Below are 23,234 nucleotides of genomic sequence, written 5' to 3' on the forward strand. Positions count from 1 at the left end.
TACGGTTCGGCTCAGTACGCTTCGACTCGGCGCGGAACAGTTCGGTTCGCTTTGCGTTTCCACTGCAGTAGTACCCCTTCAAAGTGTGTGGGACTGATCGTTATTTGCGCGCGCCTCTACTGCCATGACATCATCTTAAAAGCGCCACGTTTTCAAACCCACAACACAGGAACAATGGAGACTATCGAGGGGATGGTGTTCCTGATTCTCGGTATGTGGTTGTTTTTAACTGCTAGATGGAAAAATATGTTTAAAATGAGGCTGATGGCAGCAAAACAAAAATACTGATAAAAAAAGTGTCTCGTGTCGCAAATCCAATGACGCTAGTAGTGACGCTGGTAGTGACGATTCTGTCTGACCAATCAGTGATCTGCAGTGTTTCACGTCACATTTTAGTACCGGTACGGTACGCTTGGAACCTCAACAGACAGGTACCATTTAAAGCGTCCCGAAGCGAACCGTACTGTACCGTACCATGCAGTGGAAAAGCACCACAAGTGAGCCGTACCGAACCGAACCGTACCGTACTATGCAGTGGAAAAGCGCCTTATCTTCCTCTCATACACTGCCATTCAAAAGTTTGTAGTTAGGAAGTTTTTAAATGAACACTTACAGAGCAAGGATTTACAGTAAAGAAATATAGAATGTAACAGTGATTTCTATTTCAAATAAACTGTTCTTTTGTACTTTAAAATGATCAGTTTCCACAAAAATATTAAGCAGTGAACTGTGTTCAGTCAAGTCAAGTCACCTTTATTTATAATACAGATTGTATCAAAGCAGCTTTCGCGAGAGAAAATGAACGCGTTAACAGGCTAGCGGGTTACTAGTGTGTTGTACTAACAATAATGGAAGCTAATCTGAAATGTTGGATAAACAACTAGAAATGATGGTTAAAAACACAAAGAAATATGAAGCTAATATGAGGTTTAAATGGAGCGGACAGCCTTGGAGCAAACAAACACATGATTGATTCAGCATTGATGATAATAATCATCAGAAATGTTTCTTGAGCAGCAAATCAGCATATTAGAATGATTTCTGAAGGATCATGTGACTCTGAAAACTGGAGTAATGAGGCTGAAAATTCAGCTTTGACATCTCAGGAATAAATAAATTACATTTTAAAATATATTCACATAGAAAACTGTTATTTTAAATTGTAATAATATTTCACAATATTATTGTTGGATTTTTTGTTGAGCATAAGAGCCTTCTTTCAAAAACATAAAAAAAAACATATCTTACTTAACCAATCCAAAACTTTTATACAGTCCTGAAATTGATCAGGAATGAAATGTTCATATGTTTTTAACATGAATGTTTAATGTTGCTTCGATGACATTGGCATTTGTAATGATATTTTGATGTTCATGCATTTCCCTTAAAGGGATAGTTCACCCTAAATGAAAATTCTGTCAGTATTTACTCACCCTCATGTTATTCAAACCCCGTAAGACTTTCGTTCATCTTCGTAACACAAATGAAGGTATTTTTTGATTACATGTTTGATTAAATTTGATTAAATAAGGGATCCAGCTCTCAGATTTGATCAAAAATGTCTTAATTTGTGTTCCGAAGATGAACGAAACTCTTACGGGGTTGGAACAACATGAGGGAGAGTAATTACTGACAGAATGTTCGTTTAGGGTGAACTATCCCTTTAACAGCCTGAATTAAAGGACCAGTTCACTTCACCGTTCCACTTATTATTTACTTTTAAGCTCAAAAGCATAGTTTCTGTCCATGCAATTAAAGCTAGTCCATGCTGTATGATTTGTGTGCTATATTGCATGTGTTCATGAACAGACAGATATGTTTTTTTTTTACAGAACTTGAGCTAATCCTTAGAGGTTTCAGAGTAAGAAAACTCTGATGACTCACGGTCCTTTGGTTCGTGTGTGTTACCCAGAGTTGGTACTCGGGATATGGATTGTTTTGAAGGAATGAGGTCACTATGGGCACAAAAGAATAACACGAGGACTGCCATGTTTGGTGGAGGCCAGTGGCGTCCTGCCACCTCTGAACTGGCTGTAGGGACAGAGAGCGTTGCATGTTGGGTCGAGTGGTCAGAGAACAGCCAGTAGAGGCTTGTTTTCTCGTCCTAGAGGGCGTTTACTCTGTGTTAGCAGTGTAACAGGATTGACGTGTCTTAACACTGAGGGGCAGAGGAGAAGGGAAAGCTGTTTTATACAGATGTATTGTGACTGTACAGGGTATTTGGGGTCGCTGCAGTATCTCCCCCCTCGGGAACCGAATCTCTTCCTGCCCGTCACGGCCATGTCAAATCCTGGTTAATCTTTGGATGGAGACGAGACTATGAAACTCACCCTTGAACTCTTTGATTAATTGCTTTGATTTTTCAATCTGAGGCCCCTCGAGGTGAATGTTTCACTGCTTGTGTTCGAACTGCTTGATGGTTGCACGAGATGTGGGGCATTTTGAATGTCATATCGAGATGGGACTTTCAGATAAATTATGGTCTCGAGAATTTGTGTGAATGTCATGAAACATGCCAGGATAATGCTTGGGTCATTCAAATATGAAACTGTATATAAGAAACTGTTGGCTGTTAGGATCCTTTACAGATCTAAGACTTTTTGCATTGGTGAAATTTGATCCATAACATTAAAAAATATTATATAAAAAATAGTTTGTTAAATTTAACGTTTGAACGATTTTATTTAAAAATGTATATATATTTTTAGAAAATATATATATTTTCTAAATATATATATATATATATATATATTTTAGATGTTTTGACAAAATATGAAAATCCAATATGAAAATCAAAAGTTGTAATTTTATATAATATTTTTTTTATTATAATATGAATTGTCTATTCTAAAGACCACTTTTTTCCCCCATTGGATTCCACAGTGATTTTGTGAGGTTTTTTTTATTTTTTTATAACATTCAGTGTCCTCATTAATTTGTTCTGAATCATTATACTGATTCCATTATTAGCACAGTTGCATGCAGAGTCCAAAAATGAACACTCACCAAGTGCCAAATGCTTGTAAATATTGGTTTTGGCAAGGAATAAAACAAATAAAACTGGCCTGTTGGTTGCTTTAGGAAACAAATACAAGGTTGAAAAACGTCAGTCAGAGTTTTTATTATTTTTTTTCACATCAAAACAATCAGTGTTAAGCATTTTCAGTGTTGCACACAGCGCACTCAACACCTGAGGGGCAAAATTAAATGATTTTTGAGATAGGTGGCAACTGACAAAATGACCTGTTTGCTGCAAAATAAAACAACTTAAAGGGATAGTTCACCCAAAAACTCGCCCTGATGTCATTCCAAACTTATAAGACTTTCATTCATCGTATAAAGCAGAAAATTTGGGCTAAACCACTCTCTTCTTCTCTTTGGATTCGTTTTACGATCTCTTTATGAACTTTCTGAAGAGTCAAAGTGGTAGTTGCGTCGCTGTCAATGGAGGGACAGAAACCTCTCAGATTTCATCAAAAGGATCTTCATTTGTGTTCTGAAGAAGAACGAAAGTCAGAAGGGTTTGAGTAATTAATGACAGGATTGACATTTTTAGGTGAACTGTCCCTTTAACCCTGTGCTTAAAGATTCAGCACGTCATGCGAGCTGAGGTTAATAATCTCGGTGTGTGTTGTGCATTGATATGGTGAGCATATGTTTGACATCATAGCTGTTTGTGAATAACTGGAATGCTGTACGGACCAATCAGCTTCCAGGACCATCCGTTTTATAATGTATTATTTACCACAGAATTTTGGAAGCAGCAATTCCTACATTTGACTTTGTTGTTAGCCAAGTGTTGGCTGCTCTTAAAAGGGTTCTGTGAAGGATATGGTGTTCAGGGACGTGTGTGTGTGTGTGTGAGAGAGAGAGAGAGAGAGAGAGAGGCCTGAAGTATGTACTTGGGAAAGGCTGATCCTCTTGAGCCAAATGAGTAGGCAGTTCACACGGCACGAGCAAACAGCAGTAATAAAATTCAGCATTAGCTGCTAAAACATATTACATTTCTCTGACCCTGCAGCCAACTCTCCACAAAAATACAGCATCTCAAAACATGCCTATTTATACCAATTGCTTTTGAACTTTTTATGCACCTCATAATGTTTCTGAAAGGTTCATTTTTAATCAAGGTTTAAACCCCTTCAAAACGGCAGGTTCGAAACTTCTTATTGCCCTGCAGGAAAATCCAGTTAAACCAGCATCTGATGGTAGTTTGTTTTGCATGCTTTCTTGATAGTTAATTATAGTCATCATTAGTTGGGAAGAAAAACTGGAAGAGACCATCTAAATAACATGTAAACATTTTTTTTTTAATTATATTTACTGAAAGTTTTGACCACACATTTTTTTTTTCAGGCTATATAGAGGAGGCCTGCATCGTCCCTTGCCCTTCCGATTGTAAACTCAGCGAATGGTCCAACTGGTCGCGCTGCAGTAAATCCTGTGGTAGTGGGGTCAAAGTTCGCTCAAAATGGCTCAGAGAAAAGCCTTACAATGGAGGAAGACCATGCCCAAAACTGGACCACCTTAACCAGGTAAAGTCACTCTTCCTTATGCATGGAGGAAAGAAGTGTGGATATATTACAGTAGATGTTGAAGCATGATATGCACCTATGATATGTCTTATCCAGTGAGTAAATGTTTTTTTCTGAGCTAATACACGCAGTATTAACTGAAATGGATCATATAGCACAAATAGTTTGATACAATTACAGTTACAATCTCAATCTTGCAATCAAAAGTTAAAAGTATTGTGTTACTCCCTAAAAAAAGTAACTGTTACTTGTCAGTCAATAATGGGAAAACAAATTAACTTTTTAAAAAGTTATTATAATTAAAATGCATTACTTGTTATTTGAACTTAAACGTAATCTGATTATATAACTTGCATTACTTGTAATGCGTTACACCCAGCACTGCTCGCAATTACTGGAGAATTTGGTGTTAGTATTTTGCTAACATAAAGCAATGCTCTACAAATTCAAATATTATGTTCAATAGTACATTTTTACTTGGATTAAGCAATTGTTTTGCTAAATTTGATGTTGAGTGTACTTAAAATCATTTATCTTTTCACCCCATTTTGGATGGATGTTGCTTAGATAGAGTGTGTATTGAAATGCATTATGGGATTGTAAAAGGACACATGAAGTGCTGCTTTACAATTTGTCCATAAGAAGGTATCTTAGCAGGCAGGCATGCTGATTATTCATCCCTTAAGGCACAGGAACGCACCTGTGATATCTTAAAATACTGCCTACAAAGGCAGATGTCTATGATTTGGAGCATAGTTCAAGAGTTTCCCTCAACTTCTACAATTTTTGGCTCAGTTATACAGTGAAAATGACACGCTTAAGATGCAACGTGAATCTCAAATTATTCAGAAATACTTGCCTTTCATCTGATTTTTTTTTTTGCTAGAAATAGATCACACAACATCAAAGCCTTTTTGAGATGTTTCTCCTGACAAATATACTGTACATTCTTGGATTCTGTTTAATTATCCTTTTATTAATAAACAGATGATCAGGTTGGTTAAATGCACTCAGTCACTGTGAAATCAGAATTGAACCCTTTTATTTTCTTAAAAGATATTTCTGGTCTTGCTAACTGTGGTTTGTGTGTAGTTTGGGCAATGCTGTTTCTTAAAGGAGTAGTTCACTCACCCCCATGTCATCCAAGATGTCTTTCTTCAAGACAAGATGTCTTTCTTTCTTCATTCGAAAAGAAATTAAAGTTTTTGATGAAAACATTCCAGGATTTTTCTCCATATAATGGACTTCAATGGGAACCAAACGGTTCAAGGTCCAAAAGACAGTTTCAGTACAAACTGTTCAAAGGGCTTTAAACGATTCCAGACGATGAATAAGCGTCTTATCAAGTGAAAAGATCACTCCTTTAAAAAAAAAATAAACTTATTAAATAAACTTTGTTATTTGTTTATTAAATGAGCGATCGTTTCACTTGATAAGACTCTTATTCATCATCTGGAATCGTTTAAAGCCCTTTGAACAGTTTGCAGTTTGCACTGAAACTGTCTTTTGGACCTTGAACCGTTTGGTTCCTTGAAGTCCATTACATGGAGAAAAATCCTGGAATGTTTTCATCAAAAACCTTAATTTCTTTTCGACTGAAAAAAGAAAGAGATGGACATCATGGATGACTTGGGGGTGAGTAAATTATCAGCAAAAGTTTTTTTTTAAAGTGAACTACTCCTTTAAAAAGAACAAATACTGAGCATGATGTCGAATGGTGTTTTGGTCTCTAGATGCAGATGTTCTAATGCCATTTTTCTCTAACTCTCCAATAATGCTGCTCGGCCACAGGCACAGGTAAACATTTTAAAACTCACATTCCAGAGTTCATTTCAATTTCTCTTATGGATTTTATGTTGTTGTGTTTTTCTGAATGAATAGGGTTCACTTTGGTGTGCAATGTCTATTTTTAATCGATTATTATTCTGACATAATCTGATAAATTCGTATTGTGGTGGGTTATTATATATTTATTTGAAATAATTTATTTAAATTTGATTTCGATTGAATTAATGTGTATTTATTTATTTATTTATTTATTACTTTATTATATTTATTTATTTATTATTTAGTTAGTTTTTTATTATCTTTTAAATGAATAGTCTGGTGTTTTATTTTATTTATTACTTAAATACATTTTAATTGATGTATTTTTGTTAATTCAATTTGATTTGGTTTTTATTTCATTGTGGGGGGTTTTCTAGAATTTTTTATCACAGAAATCAGGCCTTTAAACTGCCTTTAGACCGCCCAAATTTCAGTAAAAATTGCAATTATCCATATTAATTTAATTTTTATTGAAGGTAAAATAAAACAGCTCAGATAATATTTAGTTTGACCTTGCACTGAACATTTCTTTTTCAAAAAAAAAATTCCTGGTGTTGTATCCGACCTCAGTTATAATAGTTGGATGCGATGAGTTTAGTAGTGTTGATGCTGTTATGAGTGGTTGGTGGGCTCGTGTTTCAGGTCTATGAGGTGGTCCCGTGCGTCAGTGACTGCAGTCAGTATATTTGGGTAGCTGAACCCTGGAGCGTGTGGAAAGTAAGTAACGTGGATCTGAAGGAGAACTGTGGCGAGGGCGTGCAGACCCGAAGAGTCAGGTGAGACGCCGCTTCCTCCTATTATACTGTTACTCCATCCACAATACCCTGATCATACCGAGCTCATCTTTGATGTTCTTACAGGTGTATGTTGAACACAGTGGACGGTCCCAGCGATGGCGTGGAAGACTATCTGTGTGATCCAGAGGAGATGCCACCGGGCACGAGGGAGAGTCGACTGCCCTGCCCGGAGGACTGTGTGCTGTCCGACTGGAGTCCCTGGACCCCATGTGACCTGGTTAGTATTATCGGTAATCCATTTAAACCCTAGGGTTGCATATAGGCACTGATTTGATCCCTGTAAAATCTCAGTTCTTCATTCACTCAGTAAAAAACCACTAGTAACGTCTCGCTTTAGAGGAGATCTCAGCAATGGCTCAAAATCGAAAATCGAGTCTGAAAATCGAAAGTCAGAAATCTCAAAATGAACTCAAATATTTCTCAGAACAAATGCTGATGAGTCATTTTGCTCTTCCTGTATGACAACCAGTGTTATTCTAATATTATTTATATACTATTATAGTATTTATTGATACTTTGAGTTAGCTTTTAATTTTCTATTTTCAGCTTTTAATTTTAGTTTTAGTAATTTTGTTGTGTACTCTTGTCTAGTATCCAAGTTTTTCATCTAATATATATTTATATATATGCTGTATATATATATATATATATATATATATATATATATACACAATATATATTTATGTATGTAGATCAAATTTTGTCTCATTTTAATTGAGCATCTGAGACATGTCTAAGTTCATGCCTCGATGAAACATAACTGAGGAATTTCTTAAATATCCTAAGAAACATCTGTGCAATACCATTCTTGGGTTATGCCAACAGGGATATCATTTTATCCTCGGATTAAATGACCTCAGTGAGAGCCAGCAGACACTGAGGCATTAAAAATCAAAGCAGGTCATTAAGATGCACTTGTTAAACAGTAAATGAACAGCTATGAGAGATTTATGAGCTCACTAAAGTGAATGAACTGTTTTATCAGCCGTGTTCTGGAAGAGGAGATCGAGAGAGGACGGCGTTTGCCCTGCGTCTGCCTAAAGAAGGAGAGGACTGTCCGGTTAGCATGCAGACCGAGCCCTGCCTCCTGAACCGCAACTGCTTTCACTACAGCTACAACATCACCGGTGAGTGAACGAATTGGGATTCTTCTGAGAAATATTGCAATTGTGGTTTGCTGTGCTTGTTTGTAGTGCTGCGCATTTTGGCCAAAATTATCTATGAATGCAGTATAGCGATACAATAATAAGAATTATTATTATTTATGTTATTTTTACACATAAAATTACTAAAAACTAGTGCTGTCGATTGATTAAAAAATGAACTTAATCATACTTTTTTATGTATAATTAATCGAGATGGTCCTCACTGCAGAACATGAAATCCACGGGGAGGAGTCGGATCCAGATCCAACTCCTCCCACCTTACATATACCTAAACCTACCCAGCTCCACCCCCTTATCCCTAACCCCACCCCTAAACCTACCCAGCTCCACCCTGATCCCTAACCTCACCCCTAAACCTACCCAGCTCCACCCCTTGATCCCTAACCCCACCCCTAAACCTACCCAGCTCCACCCCCTTATCCCTAACCTCACCCCTAAACCTACCCAGCTCCACCCCTTGATCCCTAACCCCACCCCTAAACCTACCCAGCTCCACCCTGATCCCTAACCTCACCCCTAAACCTACCCAGCTCCACCCCTTGATCCCTAACCCCACCCCTGTTCCCTACCCAGCTCCACCCCCTTATCCCTAACCCCACCCCTAAACCTACCCAGCTCCACCCCTTGATCCCTAACCCCACCCCTAAACCTACCCAGCTCCACCCCCTTATCCCTAACCCCACCCCTAAACCTACCCAGCTCAGCCCTGATCCTTAACCTCACCCCTAAACCTACCCAGCTCCACCCCTTGATCCCTAACCCCACCCCTAAACCTACCCAGCTCCACCCTGATCCCTAACCCCACCCCTAAACCTACCCAGCTCCACCCCCTTATCCCTAACCCCACCCCTAAACCTACCCAGCTCCACCCCTTGATCCTTAACCCCACCCCTAAACCTACCCAGCTCCACCCCCTGATCCTTAACCCCACCTCTGATCCTACCCAACTCTGATCCCAATCCTTCAGATCTGGATCTGACTCCGCCCCCTGGATCTTGTGTACTGCAATGAGGTGCTACTGAATTAATCGCACCTAACATTGAAGTTTTTAACATAGTTTTATATTGTAATAATTTCACGTTTAATCTCCAAATGAATGTAGAAACAACATAAAGACTATAACCTACATATTAAATATTTGAAGGCCCACATCACCAATACCAACACTGCTATCGATGTCCCTATGAATTGTTTTTTTCTCAATTTTAGCCATTAATTATAGGCATTCAGCATTACATTATAATTGAAATCTAAATATTTTAACATTCATTTAAAAAATAAACTTTAAAAAATGTAACAACTTTTAATTAAGGGGAACTTTAAAACAATCTTCACATGCTCAATGCACGTCACATTTAGTGCTGTCCTTCAATATATAATGGCTCAGTTTTTTCTATTGACTACCAACTTTGAACCAGCACCCGTTCCGAACCAGTTCTTTTTTGGTGAACCTGAGGTGCTGAAAACACCAGCGGATAATAACAAGCTGCTCACGTGTAAGAACGCAGTGCTGCGCTTGACTCTCAAACACGCAGCGCATATATTTATTTGGTAACACTTTACAATAAGGTTCGTTAGTTAACATTAGTTAACTACATTAGTTAATATGAACTAATAATGAATAGCACATATACAGCATTTGTTAATCTTTGTTAATGTTATTTTCAACATTTACTAATACTTGATTAAAATCTTGTTAACATTAGTTAATGCACCGTGAACTAACATGAACAAACAATGAACAGCTGTATTTTCATGAACTAACATTAACAAAGATGAACAAATGCAGTAACAAATGTATTGCTCATGGTTAGTGCATGTTAGTAAATACATTAACTAATGTTAACTAATGAACCTTATTGTAAAGTGTTACCATTTATTTCTTTATTTAAACCACAGCCTTTCTTATTTGTTAATCATACTAAGCCATATTGTGATTTCAGTTTATTTAGCTAAATCATGCCGCCCTATTCCCAACACACTTTCTCCTAAGCCTTCATAAAAAAACGCAGAGTCATTTTGGTTTGCCAATTGTGACATTCATTTTCCACTGAATGCATAATGGATTAACTCATATAGTGTCCTGTTTTTCTCTGAAGTGCATCACAGTCCTGCAATAAAATTATTGTTGACTTTAAAAAATGTCCTGCACTGTGACTGCTAGTCCTTCTAGTCTGGTTATTACCCACAAAGCCACTATTCTCTTATTGATTTGAGTCACATGAATGAGTCATTCAAGAGTTTGGGTCATTACTTGAACTGCTTCCTCCATCTGCTCAGACTTCATTCACAATTGCCCACCTAGAGCGTCAAAGCGAAGCGCTGTGGCAGTTTCAGTTTATAGAGATGAAACCGTGTCCTCAAATCATCCGCTCTGGAGGACACAAGCGACCTCTGACCTCGACATGTGGTTTAATGAGAACCCGCAGGGTGATATCCGTGTGTGTTCCCTTAGACTGGAGCACATGCCAATTAAGTGCCAACGCTGTGTGTGGAATCGGTCTCAAGACGAGGATGCTGGACTGCGTTAGAAGTGATGGCAAATCTGTTGACTTGAAGTACTGTGAAGAGGTTTGTGCATTTGTTTACAGACCGTTTTACCTTCTGTGTTTTCAGGTCCTAGACAATATAACTAGAGCTTGTTTTCCAGATGAAAATAGTGTAAATTAAATGCTGCATCAGCACAGCTTTGCCATTCTCATGACACTCAAAAGTATGTCTGTTATATTTAAATTATGTGTCTGTGTGTGTCAAAGCTGAATTTTCAGCATCATTACTCCAGATTTCAGTGTCACACGATCCTTCAGAAATCATTCTAATATGCTGATTTGCTCCTCAAGAAACATTTCTGATTAGCAATGTTGAAAACAGTTAGATTAAGGTAGTTGTGGAAACATTTATTTGAAATAATAATGTTTTGTAACATTAGAAATGTTTCTACTGTCAATTGAGTAATTTAATTCATCCTTGCTGAAGAAAAGTTTTCATTTATTTTAAAAAGACCCCAAACTTTTAAACGATAGTGTATATGATGTTGTGAGGAGCCAATGGAAAAGAAACAAGGTTATTTTGTGCCTTTTTAAATTTTAGGTTAATGTGGAAAGCAATGGCAAAAGATCAGTTAAAATCCGACAGCTCTGGTCACTTTAATTGGACCCTGTGGGCGATAATTCATATGCACAGGATATTTAACCCTGTAACCCAGTTTTCAACCAGCCCACTTTGGATCAGGGTTAAAAACTTCTCAAATGGAAAACACAAATGAGATCTGAGACCTCCTTAATATCTCATTTGTTTCTACTTTTAGTTTTAACTAATAGAAACATAGAGTTAAACATAGAGCATGGGCACTTCTGCTTCTCAGACGTTTCTCTGTTGGAATGAGGTGACATTTTTTCATGAATGCTAAAGAAACAGTCTGTCTTATTTTCTTCCACAGCTGCGCTTAGAGAAGAAGTGGCAGATGAATGCTTCCTGCACAGTGGAGTGTCCAATCAACTGCCAGCTCTCTGATTGGTCAGTGTGGTCAGACTGTTCCCAGACCTGTGGCCTTGAAGGTAAAGACAAAGAATGGACAAATGCATGACTCTTTACTTCTGCATTAAATGGGTTTTTAATTCATGGCATACAATACCATTCAAAAGTTTGTGGTCCGTTAATTTGATTTTAAAAATACAGTAAAAAACTGTTATATTGTGAAATATTACAATAATATTCTGCGGTTGTTTAAAATAGTTTTGCGGTAAGTTAATTTGATTTTAAAAATACAGTAAAAAACTGTTATATTGTGAAATATTACAATAATATTCTGTGGTTGTTTAAAAAAGTTTGCGGTCAGTTAATTTGATTGAAAAATACAGTAAAAAAACTGTTATATTGTGAAATATTACAATAATATTCTGCGGTCAGTTAAAAAAGTTTCCGGTCAGTTAATTTGATTGAAAAATTACAGTAAAAAAACTGTTATATTGTGAAATATTACAATAATATTCTGTGGTCGTTTAAAAAAAGTTTGCGGTAAGTTAATTTGATTTTAAAAATAAAGTAAAAAAAACTGTTATATTGTGAAATATTACAAAAAATATTCTGCGGTCGTTTAAAAAAGGTTTGCCGTAAGTTAATTTGATTTTAAAAATACAGTAAAAAAAAACTGTTCTATTGTGAAATATTACAATAATATTCTGCGGTAGTTTAAAAAAGGTTTGCGGTAAGTTAATTTGATTTTAAAAATACAGTAAAAAAAAACTGTTATATTGTTAAATATTACAATAATATTCTGCGGTCAGTTAAAAAAGTTTGCGGTAAGTTAATTTGATTGAAAAAATACAGTAAAAAACGATATATATTGTGAAATATTATTACTGTTTTCTATAATGCAATTTAAACTGGTATTTATTTCTATGCTGGCTAAGCTGAATTTCTTCAGTGTCACATGATCCTTCAGAAATCATTCTAATATACTGCTGCTCAAGAAACATTTATTATTATTATCAATGTTTAAAACAGTTCTAATTCTTAATATTTATGTGAAAACTGTGATTCTTTTTTAGGATTCTTTGATGAAAAGGAAGCTCAAAAGAACAGCCTTTATATGAAATAGAAATTTTAACATACATGTCGTTACTGTCACTTTTGATTAATTTTATGCACCCTTAATGAATAAAAGTATTCATTTGTTATAAAAAAAAAATCTTACCAACCCCCTTTTGAATAATAGTGAACAGTATATTAGTCACAACCCAATGATATGCATATTGCACACTAATTTGGAAAATGTTCCTTCAAATTAAAGAGAAATCGAATGCAATGGCATCATGCTCAGCTGTTTGAGATTAGGTATGCATGTAGGCTGTAAAATTGTGGCATGCAAAGAAAAAACAAAAAGATAGCATTTGAGAAGGGAGCTAGAACTCTGAAATACGAGATTAAATGATGGACTGTTCAACGGAGAGAAAAAAGATGGAAGCAGCTCTAGATAGAAAATGACAGTCGACCTGCCAAACACTTCCAAGATAAGGTAGGAAAAGAAGAGCGAGAGAGAAGGCGGCGCATTGTGTGAGGTTTTATGCTAAACACGTGTGGGATGAGCTAGCGAGTTATCTGAGACAGCCGCGTCTTGAACTGGAAACTGAAAGATGAGAGTGTGTGTGTGGAATGTGTGTGTGCGGGCAGCTCATGAAATCTATCAAAAACAGATTCAGGTCAAATTTCATTCCAAAATCAAACGTTTTTTGACTTTCTTTTCATTGTCATAATGTACACTACTATTACTACTAATTATTTATTTATATATTTTTTGTAAAAAAAAATACTTTTATTCAGCAACGACGCGTTAAATTGATCAAATGTGACAGTAAAGACATTTATAATGTTACAAAAGTTTTCTACTTCAATTAAAAAATTACATTTTAAAATATATTACAATAGAAAACTGTTTTTTTTTTTATTGCAATCACATTTTAAAATAAATAAGTGCAGCCTTCGTGAGCATACGTGACGTTTCAAAAACATAAATATTTTTTGCTGACCCTAAAAAAAATCTCTTATAATATATAATTATAAAGTATTTATAAATAATTTTTTTTTTTTAAAAATCACATTGCCATTTTTTACTCTAATACTGAACAATCATTTTTAGGGTGAACTATTCCTTTAAATGATCTTGTTCTCTGTGGAAGCTCGAACTCATTTCTCTGCCGTGTGTCTCTATTCCTCAGGGAAGATGTGGCGGAGGCGAGCGGTGGTTCAGGCGTCTCAGGGGGACGGCAGGCCGTGTTCGTCTCAGATGGAGCAGTGGAAACCGTGTCCTGTGCGACCCTGCTACAGATGGCAGTACGGCCCGTGGTCAGAGTGCCGTGTTGAGGTCTCTCATTTCAGCTTTTTCCATGGCTCAATGTAAATTTACAGATCAGAGTTCATCAAACTTGAACTGAAGCACTGCAAGAAGAAACTTCTTCACGGAAATGCAAGCACATTAAAAGAAATCTTTCGGCTCGAGTTCAAGTTTGGTGAACTCGGACTTGTGAAGCTTCTAGGTCAAGTTTATTTTTCATAATCCATGTTTTTCACTTTTTGTCACTGGAAATGTTTTCAAAAGACACTATCCACACTAAGGTACACAACAGTACTATCTGTTAATTGACTACTCTACCGTTCAAATGTTTGGGGCCGGTATAATTTTTTTAAATGTTTTATTATGCTTATGCTCACCAAGGCTGCTTTTAGTTGTATATATTTTCTGTCAAAACGGTAATATTGTGAAATATTTTTCGAATTTAAAGTTTCACCACTAGAGGTCGCTTTTTAAAAACAATAACAAAGGCGTACAGTAGCTTGATGACTCCGTGAATGAGCATCCCAGACAGCAAACTGACATTGAATCAACGTGGAAACGACGTCTCTCATGACATTGAAACAACGTTGATTTTGCTCATCGAATTAACGTTGAACCAACGTCAGACGCGGCATTCTTCAAAGCTAAATGAAAATCGAAAATTGGTTTGCTTTCATAACGTTGAAACAACGTGTTGATTTCAAGTTGATTTTCCGTTAGTTTTGAAAGAATGATGTGTCTGACGTTGGTTCAACGTTAATTCGATGAGCAAAACTATGTCAGATCAACGTTGCTTCGATGTCATATTTCCACGTTGATTCAATGTCAGTTTGCTATCTGGGATGGGATCATGGACAGCCGATGGAAAGCAATCCGACGGGACGCGACGGGCTAACGTATTTAAGTTTTATTAACGTTACTGTTGTTGGCATCCTGGGACATTTTACCTTAAGTACTGTTTTAATTATGCTTATATGTCGCAGTCGGCCACTGCCGCTCCTTTCACTTTGTTAAATTGTAAAAAATTGTTTAAACTTTGTTACAGTTATGTTTGATCGCTTAAATTCACATTATTTTGGTTCATTCTAATGAAACAGCTGAATTACTACTCACACAGGTCAATTTAATACTGTGGGGTAACACATCTGTTTAACTAGGTCAAAACAAGCATACTAAAATACATTCGAGTGTGTTGAAAGTTGTTATATCATTACTATGTTTGTTAGCTAGGCGTTAGCTAGATTATAGTTTATAATCGAATCCAGTGGTTCTCAACTCCAGTCCTCGAGATCTGCGTATTGTGTATGTCTCCCTTATTTAACACACCTGATTCAGATCCTGAATGGCTGGTTAGGATAGACTCTATGAACTGAACTGAGTGTGTCTGATAAGAGAGACATACAAAATGTGCAGAGCACTGGAGTTGAGAACCATCTGTTCATCTTTGTTCTTTTTTTTCTGCTGAGCTCCATTGTGACTCATGAAATTCAAACAATTTAGTGTTTATTGAACGGTATTGTACATCGGAGCAATAGTTTAAGCTAAACACCTCAATCGGCCAATGCAACACACTGAATAATTGTGCTAACAACCCGCGCTGGAACTCCTCACTCCTCCAGAACCTTGTTTTCCAATCTCGCTGTCAACCTCGTCTTCTCTTCTGTTATTCTCTCTGATCCTCCTCCGTTTCAATCCTCCTTTTGATCTTTGGATTTAGGAAGTGTTTATGACTGCGCAGCACTCTCATCTCAAGCTCTGTGTGTGCATGTGTGTTGCAGGAGGTGGTGTGTGGGGTGGGCATGCGTTTCCGGAACCTGTCGTGCTTCGTGTCGGACGGCTCCAGCGATGGGAAGAGCAGCATTGTAGAGGAAGATCTCTGTGCTGGATTGGAGCTGGCCGTCGACGGAGATACGAAGATTGTTCTGGAGGAGACCTGCACCTTACCCTGCCCTGGTAACACAGTCTTAGAATATTCAATCAATCAAAGCTTTTATTAAGGACACACATGGTCCAAAATACAAACAGTAGCAGACAAAAACAAACAAAATCACATATAATTTACATATAGGCTAAAACGCCAATGGGTCCTCATATTGGAGGAGAACCTGACTGAACTTAGGCCTGGGTTCGTTCGTCAATGTTGAAATTATGCTGTTTGCAGAATCGAACAACCTACACATACATCTGTACATGATATTGCGCAGAACAGGTGGGCACGCCGACACTGACAAAAATAATAGATATAATATTTAATTTACTAAAATAAATTAATGTTATAGGAAAATATTAGCAAATATTTTTGCTAATATTTAGCTATATATATATATATATATTATACAGTATATTATTATATTTATTTTATATATATATATATATATATATATATATATAATTAGATATAAAAAAAATGTAACAATATCTTTAAAATATTCCCATAAAAAAAAACCCGGCCTCGAATTGTTGAGAATAACTATTGTTGTTGTTTTTTTAGAAATCCACTCATTATAGATTCAACATTCAATAGCGTTGCCATTTAAATAGTTTTTTCTTATAAATATATTGGGTTTAATTGTCACTATTAACTAGTTGCTTATTAGCATGCATATATTGGCTGTTTATTACTACTTAAATAATGAGCATATTATTGCTTCGTTCTACATTAACGTCCCTTAATCCTACCCAATAACTACCTTGCAACTATTAATAGGCAGTTATTAGGAGTTTGAGGCAAAAATTCATACAGATGGCTAATAGTTAGTAAATAATGAGAATTGGACCCTAATTTATAGTGTGACCATATTTGGTTATACAGCAATATTGCTTTTAGTTTAGTTATATAATCTGGATGTTTTTTGGTTTTATTTGCCTGTGGCCTCCGAGGGTAGCAAAGCAAGTGCATTCTGGGAGATGGTGTCTTTCATCCGCATAAGCCAAAAATACATTTTCTGGCTTTTCTCAGTCTAGAAAGCTCCAAATTCAAAAATAATTTCACATTTCTTCCACATAAATGACCCATTTTAAATACACATTCATCTTTCCAGAGGTGAAGTATCCCTTTAACATGTGTTTTAAGTCTATATAACCTGATAATTATGTAATATATGTCATCTAAATAAATTGTTGGGGGTTGAGGGTTGAATTGAAATTGCACTTGAACTAGTTTAAATTGTAAGTGAATTGTTGCATGTGAAAATAGCTTCTCTCCTGCTGATCTGTTCAGGTGACTGTTATCTGATGGAGTGGTCCGACTGGACCCCGTGTCAGAGAGTGTGTGTGAAGGGTCAGCGTTTGGACTTCACTCCGGTGCAGGTCCGCTCACGTGCCGTCATCGCGCAAGAACCAGAAAACATCGCTCAGTGTCCCGATCAGGAATGGCAGTCCCGCCCCTGCACCAGTGAGACATGCTCCTCCTCTCTCATTGCCATAAAGACACTGTTTTACTTTGATTTCGTTCCAAATAGATGATTTCCAGAATAAATACTTGAATTAACAGGTCCATAGAATTTTACATGAAATGCAGTTTGATGTTTAGGGCTTGATTCTTTACAATAGCGATTGGAAAGTGAACCGAGAGCCTAACATAACTAACAGACTGACCAAATAAAAGCTATTTAAGGCAGGGACAGTGTGAATGCAATGGGAATTGGGCTTTTTTTTTTCCAGCTGGTTCTCATTTCGGTCCAATTTAACCCCGTAAAGCCTGAAATGTTACATTTTGAAATTGAACAGTTTATTGAGTATTTAGACAAAATATTTTTTCAAATTCAAAAAAAGTTTGCATGTCTTATATTCTATACATCAGGCTAATAATATAATGAACAGTACAGTATAACTTTAATAAAATGCGTATAAATATCAGTTGTCACTCTATATCTGCCAATAATGTCTTCGTAAGATGATATTTGAATGCTTAGTTTTATGATCAAAGCTCTGTAGATTTTATTGTGTGGGCCAAAACATACAGTACAATGCAATACAATGACTGAGAGATGAATAAATAAACGTTCCCCAAAAGCCTGATGCATCATACTTGATATTACTTTCAAAGTTTTGATCATCTAGATGCAGTAGGGTTAATTATTTTGGTACTATTAACAGAATGTGAGTGTGACAACACCCTTAATGAGTCTCTCTACAACTGTCCAAAAGGGTCGACTGCATGTATATTTAATCTGTTGATTTCCGGATAGATGGTGAGTGTTATGAGTACCAGTGGATGGGCGGTCCTCAGCTGATCTGGTGTCAACGCTCAGATGGATTAAATGTTACAGGTGCTGTACAACACCACTTTACATCTGTCTCTTTAAGTCACATGAATGAGTAACCAATGAAGGTTGACAAATACCAATACTTTTGTTTACTTGTTGCATAATGTGTCTGTGGAATTTTTTTTTAATCAACATCAAGTTTCTCAATGTGCACATCTCAGGTCCTTTCAGTGTTTCCACCACTTTTAAATGCCCTTTGGCCTTCTCTAAAGGTCATCATTAACCTTCATGCAGTGTGACAAATACATTATTGTAGCTTCTGAATTAATGAGCTCATAAAAGCTGCATGCACAATAATTATAAAAGAATTGGCAAAGTGCTGTTTTAAGCAGCCGTATGTGTACTGTGCATGAGATTCATATTTTCTGTAGTTTCTGATTAAACTACTAGTGTACAGTTGTTAAAGAGTACACTGCTTAGAATATCCCAAAATGCAATCCAAAGTCAATTTTGTTGTAATTATGAACACATTACATGGCAATGGATATGAATGGAATACAGTTCCTTCGTAAAACATATACAGTAGTGGAACAATGAATATGGACAATAATTACAACATTACCACAATGTACACAGAGTAAAATCAGAACTGGCATATATACCTAAAGTTTAGCAGCAGTGGGATATGATTTATAAGTAAATAGTTTTATGCACAGACAAATCAAAAATTATACTTCAATATTCCAAAAAAAAAAAGAAGAATTGTATATTTTGATTTCATGGTGGCTTAAAGTGGTTATAATACAGTATATGCAGTATTGCATGCAAGTGATGTTATAGAAAAGTATGCTTTTGAATGAGATAGAGTAACGTTATTGTTATGTCTTTGGTTGGTATGTCTACACAACTTTTTTGTTATTTCTTCCAGGTGGATGCCCTCCAGCGCTACTGCCAGGGGCGGACCAGTCATGTGATCCACTTTGTAACAAACCACAGTCATTCTGCTCAGAGGTAAGACACAAGAGGATTGTGGGATTACTGTAATCTCAGCCTGGGTGTCTGTAACTGTTGACGGTTGCTCAAGCTGTAATTATTTTAATGGACGTAACAGAAAATCATAGTCATAAACTGTTTTTTGGGGGGTGCAGTTGATTTTATATTTCTGAAACATGATCAGTGAGCTTTTTTACTTTTTAATACATTTTAATCATATTGCATACCAAATGATAGCTGCATAAATAATATAATCTAGTTGATTTTTGTGTGCATGCTATTTGGGATCATTTTACCCACAATCCCTTTCAAAAAAGACAAGTTTGTGAATATTCTCATTCCTCTATGGATTAGCGTTAACATTAATTTCCCTGGTCAATAGACTACTGCAGGAATGACATAGTTTTGTAGGCCAACCTGGAAGTTAACATGACCCTGGTTCCCTTGTCAAAAAGCCAATAGTTTATTTTTTTCCATTGGCTTTAGAGCATTGTAGAAATTAAGCTCTGTGACCAACAAAAGTGTATGATTCTTACACGTTTTGTTCATAACGATAATATTCACAAATGAACACAACTATTAGCCTATTAAATTTGAAGCCTAAATATTTAATCTCCAGAAGTGAAAAGCTAAAGTTAGGCTATAAATGACGCCTTCACTGTCACCACTGCTAAACCACAACTCTTTCAGTCTTTATCTAACATCTACAGTTTGGAAAATTTGCCAATTTAAAAGGCTGTAAAAGCAGACTAGTAAGTAGATGAGTTTACCAGTTCAGCGTGATGAAGCTTTAATGGCCCCAAGAAGTCACCTTTATTTATTAAATTAAATCCAGATTGTTTAAAGCAGCTTTACAGTGCTAACAAGAATATGATGCATAAGATACTGATGTATTTTATGTCGTAGAATAAAACGTGAGAATATAACCACAGTCCTTATTTCAAGCATTTAACCAAAAACTGTTGAATTTGTGAAGGTGGGTTTTAGGGCTGGTTCCTACAGCACTCATTTGGGTGTAAATTGGGTCAGGCTCTGAGAGGAAGCAGAAAGCATGATAGTATTTGTGTGCTGTTGCTGCCCCCTGCAGGAGGGCGTATGTATGTGCGAGGAGGGCTATACCGAGGTCCTGACGGCCGAGGGAATGCTGGAGCAATGTACGCCCATCCCTGTGCTCGAAATCCCTACCGCAGGGGACAAGAAAAACGATGTGAAGACCAGCCGGGCCATCAACCCCACCCTGCCCACCACGGTTCAGCCTGGCCGCGTGGGACGCACGTGGTACTTGCAACCCTTTGGACCAGGTAAATATTCAGTTTCAGTTTCTGTAAGTAGTTTTGCAGTTTGCTCTTGCTAAAAAAATCAACGCTTTTCCTCTTTAGACGGAACATTGAAGACGTGGGTGTACGGTGTGGCGGCAGGTGCTTTTGTCCTCCTGGTGTTTATAGTGTCGATGATTTACCTCGCATGGTAAGAGCGACGCCACTTTCCATCTGCTTCGTCATCATCGCTCACTTTATTTTCTCATTCACTACGTGCATTCGTTTGCTTGTGTTTTTCTGTTGCTCACATCCCATCATCCATGCCTCCCTTCGCCCGTCATGAGCAGCAGTTACTGTGCCATCCGGCGGTCGCTCGAGACGCCAGATTCTGCCAATGGTACGGTGGTATGGATGGGCCAAGACGCCCATGAACTGACGTACACCTGCCCTGAGTGCCAGCAGCCGAGTCAAGATTCAAGAGCCAGTTAAAGGCCGGAGGAACAGACTCCTGATCTCAGCCCCCTCTGCCCAGTGCCTTATGTTCGGATGCTTAATGCACCGAGCTGCCCGGGTAGGCTGCCTATCTACTGTTTAAGGGTTTAAAAAAAGATCAAGAAACTCATTCTGTTGCAAAACCTAGTGAGCTGTATCAGTAGGCTTTATAGGGTTAATTCTTTAAAAATCACTTTTTTTCTGTGTTGAATGAATTAAAAGTATATTTATAATGTATACTTTATATATAAAGTGTATATAAATATACATATAATAATGTATATTTATAATGTACACTACAGTGCTGAAGTGCCAACTAGCTAAAATAAAACAAAATTCTGTATCAAATTTATAGACAAGACAAGTACTATAGTTTGTTCAGGCATGGTTTTTATTGGGAATTAAAAACCTGCGCATATATATTCAAACGTACATAACTATAGAATCTATTATTAATGTGCATGTGAATGCCATTAGCGTTTATCACAGGTTGGCGTTTTAAGTCTGTTTAGAGACATTGATATACATTTTTACCTTACAGTTACTGTAAATCCAGCCTCTGGTTCATAAACGCCAGAGGAGAACTGGCCCCCAACTGAGCCTGGGTTCTCCCAAGGTTTTTTTTTTTTCTCCACTGGCTCACTTGATGGAGTTTTAGGACACCATTGGGTCACCTGATGGAGTTTTAGGACACCATTAGGTCACTTGATGGAGTTTTAGGACACCATTGTGTCACCTGATGGAGTTTTAGGACACCATCGGGTCACTTGATTGAGTTTTAGGACACCATTAGGTCACCTGATGGAGTTTTAGGACACCATTAGGTCACCTGATGGAGTTTTAGGACACCATTAGGTCATCTGATGGAGTTTTAGGACACCATTGGGTCACTTGATGGAGTTTTAGGACACCATTAGGTCACTTGATGGAGTTTTAGGACACCATTAGGTCACTTGATGGAGTTTTAGGACACCATTGGGCCACCTGATGGAGTTTTAGGACACCATTGGGTCACTTGATGGAGTTTTGGGACACCATTGGGTCACCTGATGGAGTTTTCGGACACCATTGGGTCACCTGATGGAGTTTTAGGACACCATTGTGTCACCTGATGGAGTTTTAGGACACCATCGGGTCACTTGATGGAGTTTTGTGACACCATTAGGTCACCTGATGGAGTTTTAGGACACCATTGGGTCACTTGATGGAGTTTTAGGACACCATTAGGTCACCTGATGGAGTTTTAGGACACCATTAGGTCACCTGATGGAGTTTTAGGACACCATAGTGTCACTTGATGAAGTTTTAGGACACCATTAGGTCACTTGATGGAGATTTAGGACATCATTGTGTCACCTGATGGAGTTTTAGGACACCATTGTGTCACCTGATGGAGTTTTAGGACACCATTGTGTCACCTGATAGAGTTTTAGGACACCATTAGGTCACTTTATGGAGTTTTAGGACACCATTGGGTCACCTGATGGAGTTTTAGGGGACCATTAGGTCACTTTATGGAGTTTTAGAACACCATTAGGTCACTTGATGAAGTTTTAGGACACCATTGCGTCACCTGATGAAGTTTTAGGACACCATTAGGTCATCTGATGGAGTTTTAGGACATCATTGGGTCACCTGATGGATTTGAGTTTTTCGGTTCCTTGCCACTGTTGCCTTTGGCTTGCTCAGTTGGGGATATTCAAATTAATTAACCAATCAGTAATACCCTTGATCAGCTCTACCAAACATGGATGTTTTTCCACTAAGAAACGAACATTGTTATTATATTTTGATTGCTACGGTGAAGCTGCTTTGATGCAATCTATATTGTGAAAAGCGCTATATATTGGGATTGCCTTTTCTGTGATGCATACATGTGATTCTGCCTTAGAAGGCTCAGTTTAGGTATTCTGATAGGCAACATGATGTTCCTTACCTTTGCAACAATTCACTAGGTTTTGTAACAGTGAATTTGTTATGATCATATGTTGCAATAATGCTGAAAACTAATTTGGCCAATATAGTCTTTAATGACGCCTGACATAGTTTTGCACCTATTATATTTCATCAAGTCATTACTGAATCTTTCCTCATCATCATGATTTTTCATCATCATGATTTTTT

General features: G+C 37.1%; 1 protein-coding gene across 1 annotated transcript in view; it reads left to right on the top strand.

The window, feature by feature from the left end:
- thsd7ab (thrombospondin, type I, domain containing 7Ab) overlaps window positions 1-23,234 on the top strand; it is a 124,869-nt gene that overhangs the window by 98,189 nt on the left and 3,446 nt on the right. The window contains exons 15-28 of the mRNA XM_089118011.1: window positions 4,357-4,540; window position 4,572; window positions 7,005-7,138; window positions 7,223-7,376; window positions 8,145-8,286; window positions 10,781-10,896; window positions 11,765-11,882; window positions 14,043-14,188; window positions 15,937-16,111; window positions 17,379-17,552; window positions 18,349-18,429; window positions 19,295-19,377; window positions 20,447-20,660; window positions 20,739-20,826. Of these exons, the coding sequence (XP_088974137.1) occupies window positions 4,357-4,540; window position 4,572; window positions 7,005-7,138; window positions 7,223-7,376; window positions 8,145-8,286; window positions 10,781-10,896; window positions 11,765-11,882; window positions 14,043-14,188; window positions 15,937-16,111; window positions 17,379-17,552; window positions 18,349-18,429; window positions 19,295-19,377; window positions 20,447-20,660; window positions 20,739-20,826 (1,810 nt within the window). The remainder of the gene's footprint in view (window positions 1-4,356; window positions 4,541-4,571; window positions 4,573-7,004; window positions 7,139-7,222; window positions 7,377-8,144; window positions 8,287-10,780; window positions 10,897-11,764; window positions 11,883-14,042; window positions 14,189-15,936; window positions 16,112-17,378; window positions 17,553-18,348; window positions 18,430-19,294; window positions 19,378-20,446; window positions 20,661-20,738; window positions 20,827-23,234) is intronic.

Source organism: Pimephales promelas, chromosome 12 (assembly GCF_988280905.1).
Source record: "Pimephales promelas chromosome 12, fPimPro1.hap1.1, whole genome shotgun sequence".
NCBI classification, from domain to species: domain Eukaryota; kingdom Metazoa; phylum Chordata; class Actinopteri; order Cypriniformes; family Leuciscidae; genus Pimephales; species Pimephales promelas.